Here is a 21,190-nt window from a genome sequence, read left to right on the forward strand (position 1 = left end):
TTGACCTGAACAGCAATGTCAGTCAACTCAATCAATTGACATTTATAGAATATTCCATCCAATAACAGAATACAGATTCTTCTCAAGCTTACCTGTCACATTCACCAAGGTAAACCATATAAGACTCTCAGCTCCATGAGGACAGGGTCTGTGTTTATAATTCTCACTGTGGTATCCTTAGCACAATGTCTGGCACATAGGAGCTGCTTGATGAATATATTTTGAATAAATGAATGAATTGTAAAATTAGGTGATAAGACAAGGAATTTAGTCAGGATAGGAATAGTAGCGAGATACAGTCTAACACAAAGAATATTTAAGCTTTGGGGGTGCCTGGGTGGCTCAGTCGATTGGGTGTCTGACTTGATTTCGGCTCAGGTCAAGATCTCAGGGTTGTGAGATGGTGGTGCCCCATATCAAGCTCTGCACTCAGCGCTGAGTTGGCTTGAGATTCTCTCCCTCTCCCTCTGCCCTTCCCACTCCCCCACCGCACCCTGCCCTCCCCAACCAGTTCACGCTCTCAATAAATAAATAAATAATAAAAATAAGTAAGTAAATAAATAAATTTAAGCTGCAAAGCTCAGAACTGCAAATCCACATCAATAAATAACATAAAACATCCTTTGTCATAGAAATTGCCACTTAATTAGTATTCCTAACCCCCTGCTCTCATCATGCCACTTGTTTAATAATTTCCGATAGCTCCCAGGGTTTAGCTTCCTGAGCCTGGCAGTCTAAGTCTTCTATAACCAGGTCCTTCCTTATTTATCTTACCTTATCTCTTATTTATTGCTCAGATATCTTGCTTTAGTTCTATCATTACCACTAAGTAATCTTTTGACTCAAGTCTTTGATCAATATATAGCTCCCCTTCTCCCTCTTTTTTGCCCATTCAGATCCTTCCCCTTTGGGGGATCCTGAGTGCTCTAGCCCATGTTGATCAGCCTCTTTCAAAAACTTGTGAGCATTTATTGTCTGTGTTTCACATATTGGCATTTAGTCATGTATTGCCTTGAATTTTACCTATTTCATATGTATGTTTCTTGTATGAATTTCTAGAGTTTTGGGTCATATCTCATTCAGGTCATCTTTAATATAAAAATAATTTATATTCCTGTAGTTTATTGATAAGCTAATTTCTTTTAGAACTTAGAGTGCATTTTCCCATTGAAACAATATTAAAAAGAGTTAGATTCTCTTTTACATTTATAAAAATGTATTTGAGAAATGATGTAACTAAACCATGTTACTATGGTGGACTAAGCTTGGAATTCTCCTAGCAAGGGTCTATACAGCAAAATTTTGAACTACTTCCATCACTCCTTGATTATTTCATCAAAAACTCTTCATACTTGAGCAGTGGTTTATTTCATAAGGGTTTAATTTTCTATAAGATAACTCAGTTTAACCTCTTAAATTTGTGGGGCTTTCATGGACTTTCTTCTGGAGCAAGTTTGTATTTGGGGGAGGGGGACTGCAGACCATTTATGACACCAGTGCATGGTTTTCAAAGACAAATAAGGCCTGCCTGCGAAATATCACCCAGTTATGTTTTAATGGTAACCAAATATGCATAGTGGAGAATTGTCATAACCAAGAGATTTGTATTATCACTGGTGTTATTTTTAGAGACAAGAACTTGCCTTGTTTCAGCTGACCTAATTATTCTGTTGATACAATTTTTTATATTCTAATAAGTGTTAATAAGTATCTAGGAGAGAAAATAAGTTTTTAGAGAATTAGCTGTTTTTCAGGAGGAGGGGATGAGCTCTAAAATATCTTGCAGTTTTGCTTTGTGAAGATTTAAATCAGCTGCTTCTCTTTTTCTTTAAATGTTTCTTTTAATAACTTAAGTGACCTAAATCATGACCAACAAGGGTTATGTAGAATTCAGTTTGGAGATTTTTTAATGTTAATGTGGTAATGTGTAAGAATATGAGAAATAATTGGAGTTACTGCAAATAACTAGCTATTAGTTTAAGGATTAAATTTTTAAACTAAATTGCTGTAATGCAGTATTGCTCTGGCATTTGGCTAAACCTCTACTCAGCTCCAGCTATTTGTGATGAATGGTATTTGGCTTGAGGTCTTAGTTTCCAGAACTGTCCTACCCTGCAATATTTTCTCAATTCTCCTGGTCATCAACTTTATTGTCTGTTCTTCTACTGTACTATTATTACACTGGAATCAGTCATATGAAAAATATATAATAATATTGTTTAGCATGTGTGGCCTTTGGAGTCAGATTACCTGGGTTCTTTTTTTTTTTAGATTTTATTTTTAAGTAATCTCTACATCCAACATGGGGCTTGAGATCAAGAGTCTCATGCTCCACTGACTGAGCCAGCCAGGCGCCCCAAACTACCTGGCTTCTAATTCCAGCTCTACCATTTATTAGCTGTGTGTCTTTGGACCACTTACTTAACATCCAGCAGATGCAATTTTCTCAACAGTAAAATGGAAATAAATATATTAGCCATCTTCCTGGCTTTTATAAGGATTAAATGAAATAGTCTATGGAAAGCACTTAGCACAAGTACAGACTTGGAATACTGTTAGGGTTAAATAAATATTGTAATTATTATTATTGCTATTACTTAAAAGGTACATATAGAATTTGAAGTCACAGAATGTTATGAGGTAGGCATTTGCCAGTGAAGAAATTTCTTACTGTTATTTAGAACATGAGTACATGTAAAAATTTACTATTTATACTTTTAGGAATACTTAAATACATTACTTAAACAGCTAGGAAAAGAGAAAAGAAGCCTTGAAAATCAAGTAAAAGACTGTGCACTGAGACTGGAACAAGAATCAAAGGTTTGTTTTTATTCTGTACTAGACATTTCTTTGTAACTGCCATTATTTTTAGTATGTTATCTACAAACCTACTATATTATCACAAAATACTTAAAAAACTATTTCCTACACTATTTTAAAAAACAGCATAGACATAAACTTGACTTAGTAATAGTCTTGCTAATATTGCAAATCCTCTCTGATGTTGGATTCTTTTTTTTTTTTTTAAGATTTTATTTATTTATTTGAGAGAGAGAATGAGAGAGAGAGAGCACATGAGAGGGGGGAGGGTCAGAGGGAGAAGCAGACTCCCTGCTGAGCAGGGAGCCCGATGCGAGACTTGATCCTGGGACTCCAGGATCATGACCTGAGCTGAAGGCAGTCGCTTAACCAACTAGCCACCCAGGCGCCCTGGATTCTTTACTTATGTATTTTTCCTCTAGGCTTACCACAAGACCAACAATGAGCACCGTAGATACCTAGCTGAAATGTCTCAGGTAACTTTTGTTGTCTTACTTCCAAATTTTAAGAGTTTCCTCTTACTGTAAATTACATTTTTCACTTTTCTAGGCTTTTGATTGGTTTGGTTTGATAAACAAACATATGTTGGAATTATGGGAGAAAATGTACCAAGTTTCTAAATATGGAAGGTGAAAAGGAAAATTTATAGGTTTTATAAAAAGGTAACAAGGAGATAAAAGTTTCCCAGATTAAGGGAATATTTTACATATTTGCTTCCTTAGTTATCCTTTTAGTTTGATCTATAATTTCTAGAATTCAAGCAAATAAGCAGTTATCCCTCTGTTATCATGAAATTCATGACACATTATGTCATAATTATTCACAGTGAGGCCTAAGATACTGCACTATTACTAGAAAGGGTGTACTTACAATACAAGATAGGAAAGTGTGTACATACAAATGATAGGACAGGAAAGTGATCAGTAAATTATGAATGATGTTGCACATATTTTCCATAGTTTTTCATTTGCTTTTCAGTTTTATTTTTGATGATGTTAGTATTACTGAGTTTTTATTTTGATGTTGTCAGAGCCAATTTTTATTTATGGCTTCTGATGTCATAGTTTAAAAGTCTTCATGTCAATGTTTCATAACATTTATCACATTTTTTTTTAGTACTTGGCTAAATGTTTTACATTTAAATATTTAATCCTTGTTAACTTTATTTTGATATATGTTTTAAAATCAGGATATGAGTTTAGTTTTCAATGCACATTATCTAAATGGAAGTGTCCAAAGAGCAGTTGGATATATGAATCTCAGGGTAGAAAAGATAAAAATTGGAGATATAGACATGGAAATTATTAGCATATAGATAGTAAATGAAGCCATATGAATGAATGGAATGCATCAGGGAGAGTATACAGGGTGAAAAGAAAAGATAGTTTAGAATATAGCTCTGAAGAGTTGCAAAGGGATGGTCAGGGGAGGAAGGGCCAAGAGGTAGGTTGGAGTCTTCAGGACATTAACTAGGTGAGGCAAGGAAGCAGAGGACCTTGAGGGCTGGGTTTGCCATAAAGATAGTCTGCTAATCACTGATCTGGTATTTCCAGAGGATCAATGAAAGGATGGAGAGGAAGGGAGTTAGGATTGGGGCTTGGAGCTGATAAGGGAATGTATAGAACAATTTTGGAATGAAAGTCAGGGCAGTGGTGGGTAAAGGGAGGCTTAGACTTCTTTTTTTTTTTTTCTAGTAGTGACTAAGATTCAGTTAGGAAATTGAGACAAAATAGAATCGCTCCTGGGGCGCCTGGGTGGCTCAGTCATTAAGCATCTGCCCTTGGCTCAGGTCATGATCCCAGGGTCCTGGGATCAAGCCCCGCATTGGGCTCCTTGCTCGGCAGGAAGCCTGCTTCTCCCTCTCCCTCTCCCCCTGCTTGTGTTCTCTCTCTCTCTGTGTCTCTCTCTGTCAAATAAATAAATAAAATCTTTAAAAAAAAAAAAAAATAGAATCACTCCTGTAGTCTCTTACCCATTAAACAGTCAGTTCACACTTGATGGTCCTGGATACTCAGTTGGCATCACTGCCAACTGAGGCAGGCACCCTCATGCCTTTCCTTAGACCATGACTCCACCTGGAATATGCTGCTTTTCATATGTGCCAATTCTGCTTCCTTCAAGTTCTAGCATAAATGCTAACTGCTTTATAAGACCATGATTTGAGGAAAGACCACAGGTTTTGGAGTCATTTAAATTTGGATTTAAATCCCAGCTTGGTACCTAATTGTGGTGTGAACTTTTGGGGCCTAATTTCTTTCCTTCTTGGTAGAACGGGAAATAATAGTACTGTGTTGCAGGGGATTTGTGAGTGTTTAGAGATGAAAGGTATATAAAGTGCTGAGTAAAATGCCTGGCCCATAATATGTTCTAAATTCTAGTAAGTGGTGAACATTATTTTCCTGTTTTCTTTCCTGATCTCCCTAGCCTCTCTCTCTGTGACAGGGGCATTAGAATTTCTACTTGCCTCAGCCTTCCTCCTTTAGCTTCATTTGTTTATCTGAAAAATTCACTAAGGTAAAATAGGTTCTACTCTGATTATACAGGATCACTGAACATACAATCAAAGCCTATTTTAACAGCTTCCCAGGAAGATGTTAATCCTGTTCCCCAATATAAATGTTAATAAGGATTTTCACTCTAGAATGAATTGTTAATCTTTATAGTCAAAGATGGTTCTGACCATGTGGATATTAGGGTGATGGGAAAGGTCAGCGGATGATCTGCAGTTCCTTCCATGCTGAATACATAAATAATTGATTCTTAGGTAGATAACTAGAGCTATTTGCTGAGGCTGCTGTTTATACTTCTGCTATCTTCACTGTTTTGAATGAAACTGAGTTTCCATATCTCAGGATTTTTCTAATTTATGCAATATGTGTACAGTATGGACACTGAGTTGTAAGAATATATAGGTTTGTTGCATTACTTAAAAGTCAGGCAGAGGAGAAAACCGCTTTTGGGTTGAGCTGCCGGTCATCCACGAGGTTCTCTGAGTTTGCTCCCAAGCGCATCTGCAATTCAAAATGTTGCACCCATCCCCCCAAACTAAGCCCTCCAACCCCAGTAACCCCAGAGTCTTATTTGATGTGGACATCGGAGGGGATTGAGTTGGTCGAATTGTCTTAGAATTGTTTGCAGATATTGTACCCAAAACTGCAGAAAATTTTCGTGTATTGTATACAGGAGAAAAAGGCGTTGGACCCACCACTGGGAAACCTCTCCATTTTGAAGGATGCCCTTTCCATCAAATTATTAAGAAATTTATGATTCATGGTGGATACTTCTCAAATCAAAATGGGACAGGTGGAAAAAGTATTTATGGTGAAAAATTTGATGATGAAAATTGCGATTATAAGCATGATCAGGAAGGTTTATTGAGCATGGCAAATGTAGGCTGCAATACAAGTGGTTCTCAATTCTTTATCACAACAGTCCCGACTCCTCACTTGGATGGGAAACATGTGGTATTTGGCCAAGTAATTAAAGGAATGGGTGTGGCAAGGATACTGGAAAATGTAGAAGTGAAAGGTGAAAAACCTGCCAAATTGTGTGTTATTGCAGAATGCGGAGAATTGAAGGAAGGGGATGATTGGGGCGTATTCCCATAAGATGGCTCTGGTGACAGTCATCCAGACTTCCGTGAGGATGCAGATATAGATTTAAAAGATGTAAATAAAATTTTACTAATAACAGAAGATGTAAAAAGTATTGGAAATATATTTTTCAGATCTCAGAACTGGGAGATGGCCATTAAAAATATACAAAAGTTTTAAGATATGTGGAAGGTTCAAAGGCTACTATTGAGCAAGCAGATAGATCGAAGCTGCAACCTATAGTTTTAAGCTGCGTGGTGAATATTGGTGCTTGTAAACTGAAGATGTCAAATTGGCAGGGAGCAATCGACAGTTGTTTGGAGGCTCTTGGAATAGACCCATCCAATACCAAAGCATTGTACCATAGAGGTCAAGGATGGCAAGGATTAAAAGAATACGATCAAGCATTGGCTGATCTTAAGAAAGCTCAGGAGATAGCACCGGAAGATAAGGCTATCCAGGCAGAATTGCTGAAAGTCAAACAAAAGATAAAAGCACAAAAAGATAAAGAGAAGGCAGCGTATGCAAAAATATTTGCCTAGTAAGAAGTTCGGTTTTACTTAAATATGCATTGATTGATTGTTATATAAAGGCAATAAGAACATTTAAAGGTTTTTGTTAGTTATATATGGTCCCTGATGTCCCACTCTTAATAAAACATTGTTACAAAAAAAAAAAAGTCAGGCAGAAAGTCTGACTAGAACTTGTAACACATAATAAACTTAAGCTCTGTTTCCATAAATGTGGCATTTTAGCAGTAGATCTGAGACACTATTGAATATAATGCTTTGGTTTACAGATAATGAACCTGAGGCTGTTCTGTTTCATTGTCAGGCAATTCTAATTATTAGAATTGTTAAAGCATCATGTAATTCTCCTTATTCTCCTTCCTTAAAACGTATTGGTTTTAGTTTCTTCCACTGAAGAACACAGGACAATTCTATATGTCTCCTCTGTAACAGCTTCTCAAAGATATGAAAACGACCCTTAAGTGTTTCCATAGTTTTTTTCCCTAAGCTAAAATATTAAATTACCACAAAAGTTACACTAGCAGTTCCTTATGTCATAGGTTCCAGACTATCCAGCTCTTTCTGTTGTCTTTTTGGACAACTCTATTTTATTATTATTCATTTGAAAATAGAGCTCCCAGATTTATTTTTATTTTCTTTTTAAAAGATATTTATTTATTTATTAAATAAAGATTAAAATCTTGCCCCCACCATACTCAATTTTTTCTCCTCTGCTGCCTGAGCAAGCATTCTGAAATACAGATACGGTGTTGTTCCCTACTTTTTTTAAAAGATTTATTTAGGGGCACTTGGGTGGCTCACTCAGTTAAGCATCTGCCTTTGGCTCAGGTCATGATCCCAGGGTCCTGGGATTGAGTTCTGCATCAGGTTCTTTGCTCAGCGGGGAGTCTGCTTCTCCCTCTCCCTCTGCTGCTCCCCCTGCTTGTGCTTGCTCTCTCTCTCTCTGACAAATAAATAAATAAAATAAAATCTTAAAAAAAAAATAAAGATTTATTTATTTATTTGAGCGGGGAGGGGCAGAGAGAGAGGGAGTGAATCCCCAAGCAAACTCCCCGCCGAGCATGGAGCCCGACTTGGGGCTGGATCCTAGGACCCTGAGATCAGTACCTGAGCCGAAATCAAAAGTTGGACGCTTAACTGACTGAGCCACCCAGGAGCTCTGGTGATGTTCCCTATTTAAAGCCTTCAGTGACTTTGCATTGTCCAAAGGATTTCGGCAAAGCTCAGTGTAGTCTACAAGATCCTTTCCAATACCTGCCTTTCCAGCTGTGTCCCTACTCACATCTTGTATTGCAGCCAGACCAAAGATAAATGTGGTCCCTGCATATGTCATGCTGTCTTATACTGGTAGGCCCTTCCTGCTCCTTCTGCCTGGAATGTCCTTTCCTTAGCTCTTAATTGGTTACTCTTCCAGGCCCCCTATGGCTTGAACTAGCATCTGCCTTATGCTTACAAAGCACCTGTGCAAACCTCTGCCAAGGCAGTGAATTGTATAATCTATGTATTATACTCCAATAGATTGTAAGAACTGTGACTTATCTTTGTGCCCCAGTGCTAAACTGGAGGTGGCACATAGTGGTTGCTCAATAGCATTTACTGAGTGAATAAATGAGTGAATTCCATCTGGTCCAATGTGCCCCAAATTGTCCCACTTAGCAAAGATGATCTAACATCTTCACAAAGATGCTCATCTCTTCCACCAAAATAAAACAGAAACCAACTTTTATTTTACCCCATCTTTTTTTTTTTTTTTTTAAAGATTTTATTTGACAGAGAGAGAGAGAGCACAAGTAGGCAGAGTGGCAGGCAGAGGGAGAGGGAGAAGCGGCTCTCCACTGAGCAGGGAGCCGGACGTAGGGCTCAATCTCAGGACCCCAGGATCATGACCTGAGCCAAAGGCAGCCGCTTAACTGACTGAGCCACCCAGGTGCCCCTATTTTACCCTGTCTTAACAAAACTACTACCTTAGCTTTTCTTTTCTCAAACTTCGTGCAAGGGTGGATATACTCACTGCTTTGCTTTTAGTCTTAGACCTCTTTCAATTCCTTTCTGACCCCCAGCACTGGGCTCTGGCACAGTTTACTTTTTAACATAATGACTCCTTTTCAAACCTCCTGGTAGTGTAGACATCTCTGAGGCATTTCATATTGCTAACTATGCTCACTTTTTGAATATCACCCACCTCATGACTTCCATGCCAGTATTTTTTCCTGTTTTCCTATTTTTTAAGGGATGGCCTTTAGTAATTCTCCTACCCCTTAAAAGTTGCTTTCTCAAGTTTTTATCATCAACTCTCTTCTCTCTGTGTTCTTACTGAATGATCTCATTTACCCATGTCTTCAATGCCATCTCTAAGGTCACCAGCCTTAACTGTTCCTGTACTGGGAATTTTATTTATACCACCTACAGAAAGTCTCTACTTTTGTATCACAGAAGTATCTAAAACAAACAAAAATGAAAATATGATCTTGTTTTTCCATTTCCACTTCTATTGCCATATCTTTCTTAATGGCAGAGTATATGTATTATTTATATTCAGTGTCTGTTATGAAAACTTTTAATGATCTTTATACCACAAAGATGATATGATTTTCACAATTTCCTCTATATTTATTTTAAAAATCACATGGAATGTAGGGTTGAGATTAAGGAGTTTCCATAATCTTTAGAAACCTCTTAATACTAGAGAAGGCCAGAATTTCCCATTATTCTTTATCTTCTCTTATGCATACCACTTAAGGGCCTGGTTATAAAAGAGTTAATTGAGAATGGACTGTTCCTCTTATCTCCAAAATCAGTCATGAAATAAGAGGACAAATGCTCAAATGTTTGTATTTCAGGTCTCTGACTCATACCAAGTTTCTAAAAGGCAACAGATGGATCAACTGCCTAGAATGAAAGAGAAGCTAGTGAAAATGTAAGTCTAACTATATCTTTCGTTTCTAATTAATTATATTTGCATGTGAATGATACTGACAAAACAGGTGTCCATTATATTTTGGAAGTTGAACTTCTAGATTTTATAGCAATGATATAAAATAAAAAACAGATGGTAAAAGAACTTAAAGAAATTTATGCTCTCTATTCACTATTTATATACATTTTTGTAGATCCCAAGAATATGTTTTGTCTTCCAACAAGGTAAGTTCTTATTTTCTAAGCTAAAACAATACGCTACCCAAGAGGAGCCTAAATCTACACCATTAACAATATAAATACAATTAAATTACCAGCCTTAACTTTTTTACAGACGAAATATAGACACTGAAATTAGTGTAGAAGACAGTGCAGCACCAGTGGAAAACTGTGTTTTCCAATGCAAACAAAAGTAATTTAGGATGAATAAAGAACAGAGGAATGTTTTATGGGTTTAGGAGGTTATATCTACACATAATTTTTCCTGTTCTATACTAAGTACAGAATAATTAGCCAAGCAATCCTTGTCTTATATAACCTTTTCTATGTAGGTGAATATATTCATATATAACTTAACAATATCAAAAGAGTAAACCAGGATATAAGTTAGCAATAAGTCAGAATTATTTTCAAATACAGGCATAAAAGGTATATGCAATATAGCAAGTGTTTTTGGTGGAGATTCATGGGATAGCAACATTTTGTCCAATATATGGCTAGATGGATAAAAGTGTGTTCTTCCTTGAGTAGTCATAAATATTTTAAATTATAACTTATTATCCTGTACATTTAATATCAATAGAAATATAGTGAAAACATTAAATTCTGGAAAATGACTTCCCTCTGAAAACTATTATACCTCTGTGCTGGGGGGCCCCAAGACCAGTCCCATGTTCAGTGATTTGCTAGAACAACCCACAGGACTCAGCATATATTTGTGCATACAGCTTGGATGTATTACAGCCAAAGGATACAAAGAAAAATCATCAAAGGAAAAAGGTGTATGGGGTGAAGTTTGGAGGAAACTAGGCACAAGCTTCTAAAAGTCCTCTAGTGCAGTCACATAGGACACACTTTGCTCCTCCAGCAGTAGGTCGTGGAACAATGTGTGACAACACATGAAATTTGATCTTCCAGGGAAATTCATTAGATACTTGTACCCACGTTTTTTACCGAGGGCCAGTCGTGTAGGTACCCTTTGCTTAGCACATACCAAATTCCAGACTTCCAGAAGGAAAACATGTTCACAGAAACCATATTGTTTGTACAGTTTAAGTACAGTAAGCCATTCTTTTTCATTTAAGGAAAATTTTATATCAGTGTAGGGAACTTTTTATCACTAAGTTCCCAGACACCAGCCAAGGGCCAGCCTTGAAAGAAGGCCTTTCTAGTTTCAGGCTTGCTACAGTAACTCTTTCTGCACAGTCACCCTACATATTTCTTTTTTATTTTTACCATTTATCTTCCAATTAATATTTCTTTTTTATTTTTATATTTATCTTCCAATTATATTTTAGAAAGAAAATACCTCTTTTATTCAAATTTGCTTAAATAATGGAGAAATATTTTGAAAATACAAATAAAACTCATTCTACTCATGTATTAACACACATACACATCTATATTATTATACTATAGGTCTGTTAGGGCAGTTTAGTTTTCCACTGATGCTGTTGTAGGTTGGATCTCTCCGGGAGCAGACTCTGAAATGGAAATGAACATGTAGGAAGTTTACTCTTAAGCATTCTTAGAATGAGTACCTCGAGGAGAAGGGAAGGAAATAGATTTGGGCAGAGAGAATAGGGCTACAGTGCAGCTGCAGTCTCATGTATCAAGCTGATTCATCAGTGAATGAAGTATGGACTTTCTCTTCCCCTGATGGGGTGACCTACCCTGAGAATCAGAGCCCAGTTTGTCATATTCTTTCCAGGCCATGTTATAAATGGTTCTCATCCACATAACTGTCAAATTGGGCAAGGTGGTACTAACAGACACTCAAGTAGATGACCTGGATGCCAACCCATTCCTCCTTGCCCCCTGCTATATCATCCTGATGATCAGTTTCTCTTTAGGGCCCTTCATGCCGTAGGTCTGAACTGAGCTGGAGGTACTAGTGCATCACAAGATTACTGAGCAGGTATCCCAGACCACATCATCCACCTGCTCAGTAAGCTTGTCTGTGCCCTCTGGCACTGCACATCTTGGTCTTGGATATGTCACTTCCATCCTTGGTAGAACCTAATGTTGAATACAGTGCCTGGCATAAATAAATAGGTGTTTACTAATTTTTTAATGAATGCATGAATGAATTAATGGTCATACAAATGGGAAAAAAACCTCTCCACTTTCTGGAAATATTAATAAACCAAATAACTCAAATAATAGAAACATTTCTATATACCTATAACCTTCCAAATTAGGTATATATAATTGGTCTACTTTAAAGTATTGTTGTTCTGAGTTATTGCCTCAACTTTGGAACTTAGTACACTTTTTGATTCAAGTTTTAGTCTTTAAACCAAGTTTTAGTGTTAAGTACCTCACATAGGAGGATATCCAAATGGCCAATGGACTCAAACACCATTACTTATTCAGTGGAATGCAAGTTAAAATTATGAGAGGCCACCACAAATTTTAAAGATTGATGATTCCAAGTGTTGTCAAAGATATGAAGTGTAAATTTATGCGACCACTTTGGAATAGTGTTTAGTATTACTTCCTACATTTAGCTGATCATATACCTACTCTATAACCCAACAGTTGCACTCTTAGTTATATACCTAACAGAATGTTGCATATATTTATACCAAAGAAAACCTGTGCAAGAATGTTCATAACAGCTTTATTCATAACAACCATAAACTGAATTCAAATATCTATCAGTAGTAGATCAGATAAAATTTTTGAGAGATATATATTCATACATATATGATATTCTTATATAAAAACAAATATTCATATATTTATGAATAGTAACATGAATCTATTAAAAATATATATGAATAATAACAACAATAAAATCAAACTACAGTTCACACAACATCATGGATATTATAACAGTTTTGTGGAAAGGAGGCCAGAAATAAAAGAATACATATAATATGATTCTATTTATATGATGTTCAAAGACAGGCACAACTAAACTGTGTTGTCAGAAGACAGGATAGTGGTTACCAATGGGAAGGAGAAGGGGAATGATAATTGGGAGGAGCACAAGGTCTTCCAATGTGATGGCAATGTTCTGTTTGTTGACCTGGGTGTGGTTACATGAGTATTTGCTTTATTATAAAGCAAATCTTACATCTCTATTTTGTGCACTCTACTATATGTGGTATTCTTAAAGCAATGTTTTAGAAATCAAGTTTTAGTGGCATTTAATGTTTGCTTTAGTTGATATTCTCACATATGCTAATGTTAAATATTGACTTCTGGAGTTTTCCTATGTTCGGAATAAATGAGAGCATTAGAAAATACCCACATGGGGTACCTGGGTGGCTCATTTGGTTGAGTGTCCTACTCTAGATTTCAGCTCAGGTCATGATCTCACCATCATGAGATCAAGCCCTGCATCGGGCTATGCACTGGGCATGGAGCCTGCTTAGAATTCTCTCTCCCTCTCCCTCCGTCCCTCCCCCCACCCCGCTCACATGCATGCTCTTTCTCCTTCTCTTAGAAAGAAAAGAAAGAAAGAAAGAAAAAAGAAAGAAAATACCCATTTGACTGTGATATACTATTAAAAAAATCTTTCAAAGAGGGATATTGAATATTAGCTATTGCATATATTCCTACTTTGTGAAACCATAGTCACAAAATGAACAAGATATCTATACTGCTATTAAAATATGTATTCTAGAGATTCTTACATATACTTATTTGAAAAAAGAATATGGGGCACATGGCTGGATCAGTCACTGGAGCTTGCAACTCTTGATCTCAGGGTTTTAAGTTCAAACCCCACATTGGGTGTACAGATTACCTAAAAATAAAATCTTAAAAGGATAAATAAGAGATAATCATCTTTAAGATAAATAGGAGAAATCATCTCCTTAGGATGAGGTTTGGAAGTTGCCAAGTTAATAGGTAACCTTATGACTATGATTATGGCATGTATTAACTATAAAATATCATATTCCTTCAAGCAAAGACTTCAAAAGCTGAGACCACAAGCAGTGGTTCCTAAACGTAGAAAACCATAATTTTTTTTTTCCTTTAGTGTGAACATCCTCATTTTTTTTCTCCTTAGAAGTGTTCTAAGAGTGATTAAAAGCTCTAAAGAAGAAAATAAGACAACCCTTAGTGCCCTAGAATCACAGGACCTGAGGGAAATTGATTCTGGGACTCATTAAGAGACAGATTGTTTAGGGAACCCCCTTTTGATAAGAAAAGCAGCTAGAGTAGAGAAAACACAACCAAAATATCCAACATTAAGGGAATAATTCAGTTAACTATGATGATATTATATATAAAGTTACAAAAAATTATATTCTAGGAAAATATATAATTGACACAGGAAAGTTTTTACCTATAGTAGTAATTAAAAATTATAATACAAAATAGTATAGTGAGATTATGGATAATTTATATTTTCTGGTATTTTCTATAAGAATATGTGTACTTTTGGGCGCCTGGGTGGCTCAGTTGGTTAAGCGACTGCCTTCGGCTCAGGTCATGATCCTGGAGTCCCGGGATCGAGTCCCGCATCGGGCTCCCTGCTCGGCGGGGAGTCCGCTTCTGCCTCTCCCACTCTCCCTGCTTGTGTTCCCTCTCTCGCTGTGTCTTTCTCTGTCAAATAAATAAATAAAATCTTTAAAAAGAAAAAAAAAGAATATGTGTACTTTTAACACAACTTATAAAGCACCCAGCTCATAAAGGGCATTCAAGATATGGCACTGTTTTTATAAGGTTCCATTGGTTCTACTAAGGGAAGAACAATGAAGATTTTAAATAAACATAGAAAAAACCTAAACCTTGATAACATCATTTGGGACTAGATGTATATAGGAAGTCAAGGTAATTATTTATGGGATACTTGTGTCTAATTGCTTTAGTGTTTCCATTTGTTTTCCCATCTCACATTTAGGTCTTTCGTCCATTTTGAATTTATTTTTGTGTATGGTGTAAGAAAGTGGTCTAGTTTCATTCTTCTATATGTTGGGTTATTCAAAATTTACCCTTTTAAAGCGAAACTCATTGCTTTTTGGTGTATTCACAAAGTTGCACAACCATCACCGCTATGTGCTTAAAGAACATTTTCATCTCCCTCCAAAACCGCTTTATCCATTAGCATTCACTCTCCATTCCTCCCTCCCCCTAGCCCCTGGCAATTGCTAATCTACTTTCTGTCTCTATATTTATTCTTGTTATTTCATATAAATGGAAACAAATAATATGTGGCCTTATGTGCCTGACTTTGTCACTTAGCATAATTTTTCAAGGTTCGTTCATGTAGGAGCATATATCAGTACTTTATTACTTTCTGTGGCTGAATAATATTCCAGTTCTTGGATCTGTCACATTTTGTTTGTCCATTAATCAGTTGGTGGACATTTGGGTTGTTTACGCCTTTTGACCATTGTGAATAATGCTGCTATGAACATTCTTATACAAGTTTTTGTGCATATATGTTTTTAATTCTGTTTGGATATACGCCTTGGAATGGAATTGCTGAGTCAATTGATAACTGTTTTATCTTTTTAAGGAACTGCCAAACTATTTTCCAGAGTGACTGCACCATTTTATTTTCCCTTTAGCAATGTATGAGGGTTCCAGTTTCTCCAAATCTTTATCAACATTTGTTATTGTCCTTTTTTTAGCCATCCCAGTACTTGTGAAGTGGTATCTCATTGTACTTTTGATTTGTACTTCCCCAAAGACTAACAATGTTAAGCATCTTTTTGTGTACTTGCTTTCCATTTGTATATCTTCTTTGGAGAAATGTCTGTTCAAGTCATTTGCCCATTTTTTAAAAGATTTTATTTATGTATTTGAGAGAGAGAGAGAAAGCACAAGCAGGGGGAGTGGCAGAAGAGGAGAGAGAAGTAGTCTCCCCACCGAGCAGGGAGCCCAAAGCAGGGCTCCATTCCAGGACCCTAGGATCATGACCTGAGCTGAAGAGAGACACTTAGCCTACTGAGCCACCTATGCACCCCCTTTTGCCTGTTTTTAAATTGGGTTGTTGTCTTGTTGTGTTATAAGGGTACTTTATATATTCTGGTTACTAGGCCTTATCAGATACATGTTTTGCAAATATTTTCCTACATTCTTTGTTGTTATTTTTTCTTTCTTGATGATGTCCTTTGAAGCACAAAAGTTTTGATTTGGATGAAGGCCAATTGACCTTGGCTTCCTAGGATTTTTTGCCTAATCCAAGAGCACAAAGATTTATACATATGTTTTCTTCTAAGAGTTTTATAGTTTTAGGTCCTTTTTGATTCATTTTTTTATGATTGCTTTTATTTATTTTTTTTAATTTTATTTTATTATGTTATGTCACCACTGATTCATTTTTGAGTCAATTTTTGTATATAGTGTGAGACTGGGATCCAGTTTCAGTCTTTTGCACGTGTCTATCCCATTGTCCTAGTACCATTTGTTCTAAAGACTATTCTTCTCCATTTGATTGTCCTTGCACACTTTTAAAAAATCAACCATAAACATACAAGTTTATTTCTAGACTCTCAGTTCTACTCCATTGATTTATAAGTCTGTCCTTATGCCAGAGCCGTGCTGTCTTGAAGACTAGGTTTTCACTAAGTTTTGAAATAAGTAAGTGTGATTACTCCAACTTAATTCTTCTTCTTCTTTTTTTTTTTAAGATTTTATTTATTTGAGATAGAGAATAAGAGCATGAGCTAGGAGACAGAGGGAGAGGGAGAAGCAGGCTCCCCACGGAGCAGGGAGCCCTATGCTGGGCTCAATCCCAGGACCCTGGGATCATGACCTGAGCTGAAGGCAGCCCCTCAACTGAGTGAGGCACTCAGGTGCCCCTAATTCTTCTTTTTCAAGATTGTTATGGTTATTCAGAGTCCCTTTAATTTCCATATGAATTTTAGGGTCAGTTTTTCAACTTCTTCATAGGAATACCACAAAGCTGGGGAATGAGGGCTAGGGGAAGTTAAAATGCTACAAAGTTCAGTGTTTTTGCTGAGTTTCAGCTCTGTGTGTGTTGGGCTGTGGGTGTGGTGTGTGATGTGTTTAATAAATTCTCCAGGATTGCTTCAAGTCCTTGGTTAATTTCCAGAGCTCAGAAAAAGTTGCTTCTGACCATTTTTGCCAATTTTTCCATTGCTTTTATAGAGGAAAGAATTTTCTAAAATCGTTCTGTCATTTTTCCTGACATCGCTCCCTGAGTAAAATATTTTTGAAAAGCACCTTGCAGGGCGCCTGGGTGGCTCAGATGGTTAAGCGTCTGCCTTCGGCTCAGGTCATGATCCCGGGGTCCTGGGATCGAGTCCCACATCGGGCTCCCGGCTCGGCGGGGAGCCTGCTTCTCCCTCTGACCCTTGCCCCTCTCATGCTGTTTCTCTCTCGCTCTCTAAAAAATGAATAAAATCTTTAAAAAAAAAAAAAAAGAAAAGCACCTTGCAGGGAATTGAAGCTGACTCTACTCTTAAGTGAGAGTGTGGGGAAGTTGGCTTTATAAAGATATGTAAATCAATAAAGGAAAGATGGTCCCATGGAAATCCAAGAACAGGAATTCCAATATAACTGAGCCCACAGATATTAAAATGAGTTCAAGGAAGCTTTAAAATCTGAGCAGAACTTCATAGTTCTTCACTGTAGTGGTCTGTCATACAGAAAAGTAGTTAAAGGCACAGACTTTTTTTTTTTTTTTTTTTTTTTAAGGCATAGACTTTGAACTCAGCCGTTCTGGATTCAAATTCTAGATCCACTTACTAACTGTATAACCTTGTTTTTCCTCATCTATTTAACAGGGCTAATAATAGTATGTACATCATAGGGATTTTGTGAGGTTGATATGAATCAGTTAATAAATAGAATTTAGAACAGTTCCTGACATAAATTATGTGCTTTAAAAATGTTGCTGTTATTACTTCAACTAGTTCAGCCTCTACTTCACTTTTCTTCTCATTATCAACTGCCATCATCACTCTCTATATCTTTTTAATATCACAGACCTTGGTATATCTTAGTTTCAATTTTATTATAATTTTAGGTAACATACTTTGGCTTACTCATGGATCCTAATTTCTTTATTCTCTCTGCCCTACTTTGTGGCTTCTCTCTATTTTCTTAGCTTTAATTCATATTTCCAGAGGGAGTATCAGAATGGTCTATCTCATCCCTCTTTGGTCAGAGCTTTTTACATTAGGCCACTTTCATGGACTCCTTCCTGGCCTTTGGATTATCTGCCCTTGAGTTGGTTCCTCTCTATCTGTAATGAGATAATATGGTATAATATATGGCTGTTTAGGATGGTACAATAAGCATATGATGTTTTTGTTGTACACAATGATGACTGAAAAAATAATGATTCTTCTTTTATTTCAGGGGAAGATATAATCCAGTTAATCGGAAGACAATGAATGCCAAGAGAGGACCAGTAAAAAAAGATTACGAGATCAAACCATCTTCCAAAACTCAATCTATAATTCTAGAACTGGGTGGATTTCTATTTCTTCCCTCTTTTGATCTATAATATTCAACTTGTGAAGTTAATGTTGAACACATTTTTCAGGGAATGAAATAGACAAAAAGAGCTATCAAACTTCTCTTTAGCTTCTCTTCCAGAAGTTTGTTCCTTTGTCTGTATGAAAGTAATTTTTTAAGTGATCCTAAAATATCTAATAGCATTGCTTATGATTTAAAAAATATCCTAGGAAGCCTGAAGGTTGGCATTATTACACTTACTTTTAATAATATATCCATAATCTGTGCTGATAGTAACAGTGCTATTATATTTGGTTTCTGTCAGCTGTTATCTGTCAGCTAAAAATGAATTCGTCAAAACATTTTGCTCTTATAGGCCATATCATGTTCAGGTCTTTTAAACCTGGTTTAAACAAAGCTACAAATCAGATGGATTTTGATTTGAACTATCATGGTGTTATGGAAATAGCCTTCAATCAGTAATCAGCTTGGTTATAATTTCTACCCTGCCATGAACTTAGGAGGTCTTGGGCAGGTTCCTTCATCTCATCTTTATTTCCCATATCTATAAAATGATGGAGGCAAATGATATAACTTCTAAGGTTTGTACTTTGCTAGAAAACCAATATTTATTCAACTACAAGGTCCTACTACTTAGCACATAGTGATTTAAATCATTTTATGATGTTTCTTAATTCATAGTGATGGCCTAATTCTTTAGACCAAACATTGCAGTGTTCACAATACTTAAGTCTCAATGTGGAGACAGAGTGAGGAGAGGAGAAGGGTTTGATATAATTTATTGAATTTTTCTATTTATGTTTAGGTTTTGTAACTATTATCTAGGTTTGGAACATACCTATGATTTATTTGCCCAACTTAATAAGTAAAATTATTGGACTTTATAATTCCAGAAATAACTCACAGCTAACTTAGTTTCCAGCTAATGGTGTTCTCACCTTATATCTGGAACTAAAACTTAACTTCTATTCAGTATCAACAGTAATGAATACTAAATGCATTTCTATAATAACTTTTATAGATATTCACTTTCTTTTTCTAAGGAAGAATTCATAAATTTCATATAGACAAATAATTCTTGTATGTGGCTTTATAAAGTATACAGAAAAACATAAAATAACTTTCTATATATTATTCCAAATGGGAACTATTTGGAAATATCTCCCCTGTTCTTTTTTTTTTTTTTTAAGATTTTATTTATTTATTTGAGAGAGAGAGTGAGACAGGGGTGAGGGACAGAGGGAGAAGCAGATCACTCGCTGAGCAGGGTACCCAATGCGGGGCTTGATCCTGGGACTCTAGGATCATGACCTGAGCTGAAGGTAGACACTTAACCAACTGAGCCACACAGGCGCCCCTATCTCCCCTGTTCTTAAGCTAACTACGGAGATCAGACACCGTGACCCATATTATTAAACAAATATTAGATTTTTAAATCTTATACAGTCTTTCTTAGCATTAGCAGCAAACTGATGACTTAAATTTTCATAATATTTATAATCACAGAGTCATCACTGAAAAATAAATTTATTTCTATCATACAGAGCAAGCCATTGTGAGGATTGGATTTGGAACATTTAAATTTATTTCCATCACTAGGATGGGGTATTAGTTGAATATCTTACTATGGGGACTCTGTCATGTTTAAGTATTAGCTCTGCAGGAGCTACTCTGGGATACTTTACAATGACAGAAAAGGCCTGTCTTAAACAGAGGGATAGGGTAGCATAAAGAACTGATACGGGGGACTCTCTAAGTTCTACCACCAGCTTTGCCACTTCTGAGCTTCTGACATTGAGTAAGTCACTTTTCATTGCCTCACTTTCATCATTTATAGAATTGGGAATAAATTTCTGTGCAGATCAAGGATACTACGTATTTATTTGTTTACTTTTTTAAACACTATTTCTAAAAAGGATTGTTAGCTTTTTTTTTTTTTTAAGATTTTATTTATTTATTTGACAGAGAGAGACACAGCGGGAGAGAGGGAACACAGGAGGGGGAGTGGGAGAGGGAGAAGCAGGCTTCCCGTGGAGCAGGGAGCCCGATGCAGGGCTCGATCCCAGGACCCCGGGATCATGACCTAAGCCGAAGGCAGATGCTTAACGACTGAGCCACCCAGGCGCCCCAAGGATTGTGTTAGCTTTTACTAAATGTAGAGGTATAAAAACAATGGTCATAAGATAACAGATAAAAGTTAATGTTTTGTAAGAATTCCCAACTAAGAAAAGCTCTAGCTTTTAAGCTTTCTAGCAATCATCACAAAGAAGGAATGAATTATACAGCTCTCATTTGTTTTGTAGAAGGAAGAAACAAGTAGAGAAAAAGTTTTACCTAATTCTGAGCTTTAAAGATAACGTATCATGTGAAGTTTTATAAGAAAATGTAATTATTTATTGAAATAAGCAGTGCAAAAATGATAGCTTGGGGTTTTAACTTTAACACTGAAATATGTATAAATATCAGTGTTTTTTTTAAAAGAGTTTAGAATTCATAAAGTAAACAATATATTTCAAAATTTTAATATTCTAAATATATTACAAAATATCAGTATCATTTATAAAAACAAATGTTGCTATAAAAAAGGCAGATGATGAAAAAAAAAAAAAGGCAGATGATGGTGAGTAAAAACAAGGATGTGGAGAAATTGGAGCCCTCATATACTGCTGGTGGGAATGTAAAATGGCATAGCCACTTTGA

At 36.2% G+C, this 21,190-nt stretch overlaps 1 protein-coding gene and 1 pseudogene across 1 annotated transcript in view; both read left to right on the plus strand.

Annotated features, from left to right (window-relative positions):
- Positions 1–20,390, plus strand: part of CCDC169 (coiled-coil domain containing 169) — a 51,630-nt gene extending 31,240 nt beyond the window's left edge. Inside the window, 5 exon segments of the mRNA XM_064586200.1 lie at positions 2,722–2,820; positions 3,243–3,296; positions 9,784–9,860; positions 18,371–18,425; positions 18,427–20,390. Of these exon segments, the coding sequence (XP_064442270.1) occupies positions 2,722–2,820; positions 3,243–3,296; positions 9,784–9,860; positions 18,371–18,425; positions 18,427–18,471 (330 nt within the window). The 3' untranslated portion in view covers positions 18,472–20,390.
- Positions 4,727–7,094, plus strand: LOC123839653 (peptidyl-prolyl cis-trans isomerase D-like; annotated as a pseudogene).
- Positions 20,391–21,190: the final 800 nt, after the last annotated feature.

This window comes from Mirounga angustirostris, unplaced genomic scaffold (genome assembly GCF_029215605.1).
Source record: "Mirounga angustirostris isolate CCGP_5_RB_7025 unplaced genomic scaffold, mMirAng1.0.hap1 SCAF_3, whole genome shotgun sequence".
Taxonomy (NCBI): domain Eukaryota; kingdom Metazoa; phylum Chordata; class Mammalia; order Carnivora; family Phocidae; genus Mirounga; species Mirounga angustirostris.